Source organism: Megalobrama amblycephala, linkage group LG6, assembly GCF_018812025.1.
Source record: "Megalobrama amblycephala isolate DHTTF-2021 linkage group LG6, ASM1881202v1, whole genome shotgun sequence".
Taxonomy (NCBI): domain Eukaryota; kingdom Metazoa; phylum Chordata; class Actinopteri; order Cypriniformes; family Xenocyprididae; genus Megalobrama; species Megalobrama amblycephala.
In genome coordinates, this window is record NC_063049.1 from 42,927,572 (window position 1) to 42,937,324 (window position 9,753).

Below are 9,753 nucleotides of genomic sequence, written 5' to 3' on the forward strand. Positions count from 1 at the left end.
GTTGTTACAACTGTCCCAGGACCTGGGTGACACAAAAACTACCCAAACACTGGGTTGTTACGTCTGACCCAGGTCTGGGTAACAAAAACTACCCAAACATTGGGTTGTTACATCTGTCCCAGGACCTGGGTGACACAAAAACTACCCAAACGCTGGGTTGTTACGTCTGACCCAGGTCTGGGTAACACAAAAACTACCCAAACACTGGGTTGTTACGTCTGACCCAGGAGCTGAGTAACACACAAACTACCCAAACACTGGGTTGTTACAACTGTCCCAGGAGCTGGGTGACACAAAAACTACCCAAACACTGGGTTGTTACGTCTGACCCAGGTGCTGAGTAACACAAAAACTACCCAAACACTGGGTTGTTACGTCTGACCCAGGAGCTGGGCGACACAAAAACTACCCAAACGCTGGGTTGTTACGTCTGACCCAGGATCTGGGTAACACAAAATCTACCCAAACACTGGGTTGTTACGTCTGACCCAGGCGCTGGGCGACACAAAAACTACCCAAACGCTGGGTTGTTACGTCTGACCCAGTTCTGGGTAACACAAAAACTACCCAAACACTGGGTTGTTACGTCTGACCCAGGAGCTGAGTAACACACAAACTACCCAAACACTGGGTTGTTACAACTGTCCCAGGAGCTGGGTGACACAAAAACTACCCAAACACTGGGTTGTTACGTCTGACCCAGGAGCTTAGTAACACACAAACTACCCAAACACTGGGTTGTTACATCTGTCCCAGGAGCTTAGTAACACAAAAACTACCCAAACACTGGGTTGTTACGTCTGACCCAGGAGCTTAGTAACACAAAAACTACCCAAACACTGGGTTGTTACGTCTGATCCAGGATCTGGGTAACACAAAATTGACCCAAACACTGGGTTGTTATGTCTGACCCAGATTTGGGTAACACAAAAACTACCCAAACACTGGGTTGTTACATCTGTCCCAGGACCTGGGTGACACAAAAACTACCCAAACACTGGGTTGTTACGTCTGATCCGGGATCTGAGTAACACACAAACTACCCAAACACTGGGTTGTTCAGGAGCTGGGCAACACAAAAACTACCCAAACACTGGGTTATTACGTCTGATCCAGGATCTGGGTAACACAAAAACGACCCAAACGCTGGGTTGTTACATCTGACCCAGGACCTGGGTGACACAAAAACGACCCAAACACTGGGTTGTTACGTCTGATCCAGGATCTGGGTAACACAAAAACTACCCAAACACTGGGTTGTTACGTCTGATCCAGGATCTGGGTAACACAAAAACTACCCAAACACTGGGTTGTTACGTCTGATCCAGGATCTGGGTAACACAAAAACTACCCAAACACTGGAAAAAAAAACTCAAAAAAAGTGTATTAGCCATAAAAGTCTGATTAATCAAATATGATAATCAACAAAAAACACACATGCAAACTTTTGCATCATATGCAAGATTTTGTCTAAAAATTATATTTTTCAGAGAATTTTATATGCTCTTTACAGACTTTACAGGGTTATTATTCCTTCATTCTCTCCTCTGGATGTTCAATTACTAACATGTTTACTGAGTGTCCCATGTCTCCTCATCCTGATTAATTGGAATGTCACAGCTCATGTGTGTATCTCTCTCTGTGTGTGTGTGTCAGGGCGAGCTGCTGAGCCCGTGTCGCTGCAGCGGGTCCGTTCGCAGCACTCATCAGCCGTGTCTCATCAAGTGGATCAGTGAGAGAGGCTCGTGGACCTGTGAACTCTGTTACTACAAGTATCAGGTGATCGCCATCAGCACCAAGAACCCGCTGCAGGTACAACACAGAAAATGATGCAACTTCACAAAACCACTACTGATTGTTTACAAAATCAGGCCTGAATTTAATTGGGATAGGAACGGTAATGATTCTTAATTATTCCATTAATAATTATTTTACTTTTGAGGAAAGTCCCCTCCAATAATGCTCAAAAGTTTGGGCTCAGTAAGATTTTTTAAATGTTTTTGACAGAAAATGTCTTCTGCTCACCAAGGCTGCATTTATTTAATCAAAAATACAGTAAAATATTTTTACAGTTTAAAGTAACAGTTTTCTATGTGAATATATAGTAAAGTGTAATTTATTCCTGTGATCAAAGCTGAATTTTCAGCATCATTACTCCAGTCTTCAGTGTCACATGATCCTTCAGAAATCATTCTGATATGATGATTTGATGCACAAGAAACATTTCTTATTAATATTAATATTGGAAATAGTTGTGCTGCTTCATATTTTGGGTGCAGGACATCTTGACACTCAATCCTAAATAGTACAATACGGTAGCACTGAAACACACTGCTCTCTCTCTCTGTCTTTGTCTTCTAATGAAGTGGCAAGCGATTTCCCTCACCGTCATAGAGAAGGTCCAGATAGCGGCGGCCATCTTGGGCTCCCTCTTCCTCATCGCCAGTATCTCGTGGCTGGTGTGGTCGTCTCTCAGCCCTTCGGCCAAATGGCAACGGCAAGACCTGCTCTTTCAGATCTGTTACGGGATGTACGGCTTCATGGACGTCGTCTGTATCGGTACGTACGGTTCTGCTTGGGGTCAAGTTAGGGTCGTCTTAGTTTGATTTAAATAAAGAACGATATGATAAGTCGTTTATGTAGTTTAGTACATCTCTTTTTTTCACTGGGGATGAGTTCTTGCATTCTGAAAGTTTGAGTTTTCTCATATATTTATATGAAAAGATGAAGGAGAATTTTAATACACGCTCTTTAAAGAACTCCACAGACAGTATGTGTGTTTAAAAGCAGAAAAACCTCGATATACTGAGTCTGTATATACTGACAGTACTCGAGACGCTACTGTAAGCTGTTTGAACGGGAGACTCGAGACTCGCACCTGTAAGTAAATGCGGTTGTCACTGCCAGTGTGAATGTAGCCATAGTAAAGCAGCCAGGAGGAGTCAACAAGCTTCTGCAGAGAACATGTGAGGACACAAACATCTCCAAGAGTCAGATGACCCTGGATAAACACATGGAGAGAAAGAGAGTTTCGGATAATGAGGAACAGGGCCAGACACAGCCGTCTGCCTCCATTAATATCACCGCCTCTTTAAACTTAGATGGAAACAGGCATGAATCACAAAGAAACTCCAGGATTTTGGCTTAGTGTCTCTTCAAACAGAACACTAGATTCCCGGTGCATCCGCCTGGATCCTGAGATTTAGGAGTCATTAGTATGAAATAATACATGAGCTGTGTTCATTCTGCCATCATTACTGGGCACAGTATGAGAACAATACTCAGATCACTTACTACATTTAACTAACTGTGCAGTATATGATAAAACACACTGTAAAGAATAATGTATCCCACAATGCAACTGAAGTAACATCAGTCATCATTTTAACATCTCTCTCTTGACTTATTTGATCAGATTTCCAAACAATTAAGGCATTTTTCACATATATATAAGGTATAACTTTCCAAACTTTGGGGTCTATGATTTAAAAATAAATAAATAAATAAACTGAAAGAAAACGTAGGAACATTTATTCAGCAAGGATGCATTAAATTGATCAAAAGTGACAGTAAAGACTTTTAAATGTTACAAAAGATTTATATTTCAAACTGATGCTGTTCTTTCTGTTAACTTTTTATTTATTAAAGGATCCTGAAAAAAAAGAATTTATCACTGTTTCCGCAAAAATATGAAGCAGCACAACCGTTTTCAACATTGATAATAGAAAAGTTTATTGGGCATCAAATCATCATATTAGAATGATTTCCGAAGGATCTTGTGACACTGATACTCCAAGACTGGAGTAATGATGCTGAAAATTCAGCTTTGATCACTGGAATAAATTACATTTTACTATATATTTACACAGAAAACAGCTATTTTGAATTGTAATAATATTTCACAATTTTTAATGTTTTTACTGTATTTTAAGTCAAATAAATGCAGCAGATGAGACTTCTTTCAAAAAATATAAATCTTACCGACCCCAAAATTTGGAATGGTAGTGTATGTTAATCTTATTTTAAATTCTCTAATAATAATTTTAAATATATAATAGTGTGTATATATATATATATATATATATATATATATATATATATATATATATATATATATATATACACACAGTCAAACAAAAAATTATTCAGACATGAGATGTAATTTTTTTTTTTTACACTAGTGGGTGCAGGACACTTTAGTTCATTTATGTAAGTGAGGATAGCAAAATAAAGTAAACTTTGACATTTATACCCAAAAATTCTTCATACAGTGGACTACCAGTAAAACTGATAACAATTTGCGACCAAAAATTATTCAGACACTTTGACTTGACATGTTTTGCTTAAGTGTTATCTGACATAATTAAGATAAATTTTTTTCTGACACAGTTTAACTCTGAGATCTTGTCATATTTTATTACCATTTTTTTAAACTATAGTGAATAAACTGTATTAATGAATGAAATGTTCAAGGTGTCTGAATACATTTTGGTTTGACTGTACATATAATGTATTTTTTTATGCGTTTTTTCACTCAATTAACAGGTCGCAAATGCAATGATGTGCATTTTCAGGAGTCTATTGTATGACTTTCTTAAAACATAACCTCATACATTTTTATTGTTTTTAATGTTAGTAAAGGTTTTTGGTTAACACTTTATTTCGATAGTCCACTTTTCAACTCTTCTATCGACTATAAGTAACTACATGTCATCTTATTCTACTAACCCAAACCTAAAATGATGTTAGTTGACATGTAGTTGCAAAGTTACTTATAGTTATTAGAATGTCTAAAGTGGACCTGTTTGTAATCTCAACATTTACATTTTTAAGATTGAAAGTTTCATCTGTTAACATGCAAGCCTGGGCAAGGCTTAGTCTTCCTCTGGCCTCAACCTTGAGAGACTAACGTGGAATTTTCTCACTCAATTTATCACTGACTGCTGCTGCTTCTGATTGCTTTTAGAGGGAAGAACTGCCTATAACTGCTGGTCTAGGATCAGTTTTCTCCGTAATAATAGCATATTGGCAAAACGGATTTGGTGTATGCGCTCTTGAGAGCATCAAAGGTTTCTATTTACAACGTGTTTTGCAGTGTTGAGCAATGTAGCCAATCCCAAACATATCTGTTGATTTCATGAATGCAATAGCCAATCAGACGTGTTCAAATTAGAATCCAGTTTTTGTCCAGCGCACACTCGCAAATCCTCTCGTTGTGTTTTGGTGTTCAAATTATAGTGGTTTGCGAAAGTAGCTGCTTTAATAACAATTTTTTGGGAGCTTTTATGCTGGGATGTGTAGTTTGTGACCCTTTAAAATTCATTGTTCAGTCATTGCAGAAACATAACCCGAATCAATCTCTCCACAGCTCTAATCGTCCACGAGGGCCCGTCCGTCTTTCGCATATTCCATCGCTGGCAGGCCGTCAATCAGCAGTGGAAAGTTTTAAATTACGACAAAAAGAGAGACAGCGAGGAGCTGAAGAACAGAGAGGAGTTGACGCGTACATTGCTCCACCAGAGGGAGCCGGTGGGAGTGGACGTCTCTCCTTCGCCGTCCTCGCTCATGGCTGCTGCTGGTACGCCAGTGCTCGACACGGCCGACGGCACGACAAACACCACAGCGGCCGCACAGGACCCTACAGGCGCTGACGCTCACGCTGACGGCCCGGCTTTGCCTGACCAACACTGTCCGTACAACTTTCTGAATTTATTGAGCCATCTTCGGCCACACGAGCCACGGAGCCCGCCGAGTCACATCAGCATGAACACCACCAAACCTAGAGAAGTGGTGATGAGAGTTACCACCGTCTGAGGACACGCGCGTCCACTGGAGGCCTTACGTTGGGACACTTGAAACGCCTTTCAGCACAGATAGACGATAAGCACAGCGTTGGAACTGTTGGATTATCCATGACTTTAACAGATGCTGATAATGAACAATATGGGTTTTTAATTCCAGAGAGCAGAATTTAAAGCGACAGTTCACCCAAAAATGGACATTCTGTCATTCTTTACTCACCCTCATGACGCTCCGAAGACGCATTCATAGTTTTCAGTCATGTGACTGGCGTGGAAACACCCATAGAACTAGATCTGTTTCAAGCCACGACTATTTAGATCACCTCAAAAAGAAGAAAAACAAAAATATGTGAACAAAATGCAAGTTTTGGGCAGTTGTTGTGCTGCAGTATTTAAAGGTGCCCTAGAATCAAAAATTGAATTTACCTTGGCATAGTTGAATAACAAGAGTTCAGTACATGGAAATGACATACATTGAGTCTCAAACTCCATTGCTTCCTCCTTCTTATGTAAATCTCATTTGTTTAAAAGACCTCCGAAGAACAGGCGAATCTCAACATAACACAGACTGTTACGTAACAGTCGGGATCATTAATATGTATGACCCCAATATTTGCATATGCCAGCCCATGTTCAAGGCATTACACAAGGGCAGCCAGTATTAACGTCTGGATCTGTGCACAGCTGAATCATCAGACTAGGTAAGCAAGCAAGACAATAGCGAAAAATGGCAGATGGAGCGATAATAACTGACATGATCCATGATAACATGATATTTTTAGTGATATTTGGCACACAGGGAGCGCAAGATTTAAAGGGGCCGCAGCCTGAATCGGTGCATAAGTTAATGATGCCGCAAAATAAGCAGTTAAAAAAATTAATTTAAAAAAATCTATGGGGTATTTTGAGCTGAAACTTCCCAGACACATTCAGGGGACACCTTAGACTTATATTACATCTTGTAAAAACTGGTTCTAGGGCACCTTTAAAGTGAAAAACACTTAAAGTGCCTTAATGCACTAAAACGATGATATTAAAAGATCAAATTCAGTATACATCTTACTGATGATGCATATTAGATACAGGTGAGCATATTTAGTTTCACTCAAACAATCCGTGTTCACATTACTTAAAAAACTCCTACATGAACTTAATTTAAAGCGTTAGTTCACCCAAAAATGAAAATGTGATGTTTATCTGTTTACCCCCAGGGCATCCAAGATGTAGGCGACTTTGTTTCTTCAGTAGAACACAAATGATGATTTTTAACTCCAACCGTTGCCGTCTGTCAGTCGTATAATGCGTGTCAATGGGAACTTTGTCTATAAGAATCAAAAAAACATGCACAGACAAATCCAAATTAAACCAAATTAAAAATGGACATAGTGGTGTTTTAGAGGTAAAAAATGATATAAATACTGTTCGGTTTCTCGCACAAAGCAATCGATTAGTGTCTTAGGACATCAATGTGTCGTCACGAGCCGCAGGGTTTAATTTGGATTTGTCTGTGCATGTTTTTTTTTACTCTTATAGATTATGTTCCCATTGACATGCATTATACGACTGACAGACTGTTGGAGACGGTTGGAGTTAAAAATCATCATTTGTGTTCTACTGAAGAAACAAAATCACCGACATCTTAGATGCCCTGGGGGTAAGCAGATAAACATCACATTTTCATTTTTGGGTGAACTATCGCTTTTAAGTGCCTTAATGCACTAAAACGATGATATTAAAAGATCAAATTCAGTATACATCTTACTGATGATGCATACTAGATACAGGTGAGCAGATTTAGTTTCACTCAAACCATCCTTGTTCACATTACTTAAACTCATGCAACTACATGAACTTAATTTAACCGAGTTTTTTCTACTAAAAATTAGTTTTGTCAGCTTTGTTCAAACAACTTAACAATGCTGAGTGAAACACACAAATTAATGTTGAACTGGGCAGTGGATCCGTAGTTCCCAGAGTGCTTTGCAAGGGACTTGGGAAAATAGTTCATTTTATAAGGTAAATTAAGTCAATAAATGTGTTCACCTGACATAATAAACTTTTATATATTTAACATAACATTATTAAGTAAACTGCACATATAAATATTATATTCAAATGATACATTTTATCAGCTTGAATCTACTTGAATTTCTTTTGTTCACACAACTTTGATATTGATATTTGTACAAATTACTCAATATAGTTGTGTGGAACCACTTGAATCCAACAATTCATTTTCTTGAATGCAGAATATGAACACAATGCGTTTTCTTTTAATAATGGTTTTCTATTGAAAAATGGATGAGAAACTGCACATTGCATTTATATTCTGGATTCATCTGCTTGCCTGTACATAGTATGCATCATTAATAAGCTGTATATTCATTTGATCTTTTAATATCACCGTCTTATTATTTAGTACTCACTACAAACCTGGGCAGCAGAGAAAAGCCTTGTTTTGCCCTCCAGATAAGTGTTATTACAAGGTAAGGGTGTGACGTCATGTGAAAACTATGAATAATGTCATTTTATTTTCTGTGGAACACAAAATGAGAATTAATGAAGAATCTTCAGGCATACAACAACAATTCTACAGTAAAAATAAGAGCATATGTGTTATAATCTGTGTTATTTTTAGTATTATTGATATACTACTAGTTTTTATTCATATTATGAATTAGTGAGTTTTATATATATATATATTCTGTTTTAATTTTAAAGTTTAAGTAATTTTGTTTTTCTCATTTTTATTTCAGTTTTGATTTTAGTTATTTTAGTTGGCTACTAATGAAAATTAGAAATGTAGTCTATATTTTATTACAGTTAACGTTTATTTTATTTCAAGTAATGCACAATCCAATCCAATTCTTTGTATTGTTTTAGTTTTAGTTAATGATAATAACCTTGTTTGAGGGTGAGTAAATAATAAGAGCATTTTTGTTTTTGGGTGGACTATTCCTTTATATTTAGATAATATTTACTCAGCATTTCAAAAATGAACATATGTGCACTATTCATTGAAAAAGGCTTATGGTAGTTTTGGGAAATTATGAATATGTTTACAGTAACGTTATCGGCGCCGCCACAGAGACGTTAAACGGAGCGCGTGGATCGACCCATGACCCTTTCACTGTCCATGAATAATGAGTGACAGCTGTCAATCATCACTTTGACGGATGCCACTCAGGACTGCAGCTCAATCCGTTGAAAAGCACAAGCCGTCCTTTTTTCTCTGTTCTTCTCATGCTTGCTGGTAATGCATGTTTTCATATTCTCACAACCTTTGTGAGGGTATTGATCATCTCAAATCATATAACAGGGACGACCAGATGAACATTTCCCCCTTGAGCACTTAAAGTCAACATGAAACTATTTTCCTAACACATCTCTCTTATTTTATTTCTAAAGAAAACAAATGTTTGTCTTCTTAATCTTTAATCAAAATGTAATTACGTGCTCTGCCTCTTAAATAACTTTCCTTTACAAATCTCTATTATTTTTAAGCCCCTCCAACCACCTGAAACAATCAATGTTTACAATCCAATCTATTCCCAGTGGATAAAATCAAGTCATGCATTATTTAAACATTTGGTTTCAATGGAAAAACATCTCATAATGCAAATAAGATATGTTGCAAACTGTTTCATGTTGACTTTAACACCAGGAGAATTGTCCCTTCAATTAATGTAAGCAAATTACAAATACAATTATATTTACCATCCGTTTATCCCACAGACAGTTGACCAGAATGTGAAGGCCAATTTTGGGTTTGATTATTAAAGGACTAAATTTGTCATCATTTACGATATTCGCCCTCATGTTATTTTCTTTCTTTCTTCTGTGGAAAACAAAGGTGTTAAGCAGAATATTGAAGATGATTTTTCAGGATAATTTATAGCAAAAATCAAAAGCCATAAAAGTATTCTGAAAGTCCACTGAAAATGTTCCTCTC

The 9,753-nt window shown here is 37.5% G+C and overlaps 1 protein-coding gene across 1 annotated transcript in view; it reads left to right on the forward strand.

The window, feature by feature from the left end:
* marchf4 (membrane associated ring-CH-type finger 4) overlaps positions 1-6,299 on the forward strand; it is a 28,888-nt gene extending 22,589 nt beyond the window's left edge. The window contains exons 2-4 of the mRNA XM_048194721.1: positions 1,657-1,812; positions 2,367-2,559; positions 5,369-6,299. Of these exons, the coding sequence (XP_048050678.1) occupies positions 1,657-1,812; positions 2,367-2,559; positions 5,369-5,814 (795 nt within the window). The 3' untranslated portion in view covers positions 5,815-6,299. The remainder of the gene's footprint in view (positions 1-1,656; positions 1,813-2,366; positions 2,560-5,368) is intronic.
* The last annotated feature ends 3,454 nt before the right edge of the window (positions 6,300-9,753 follow it).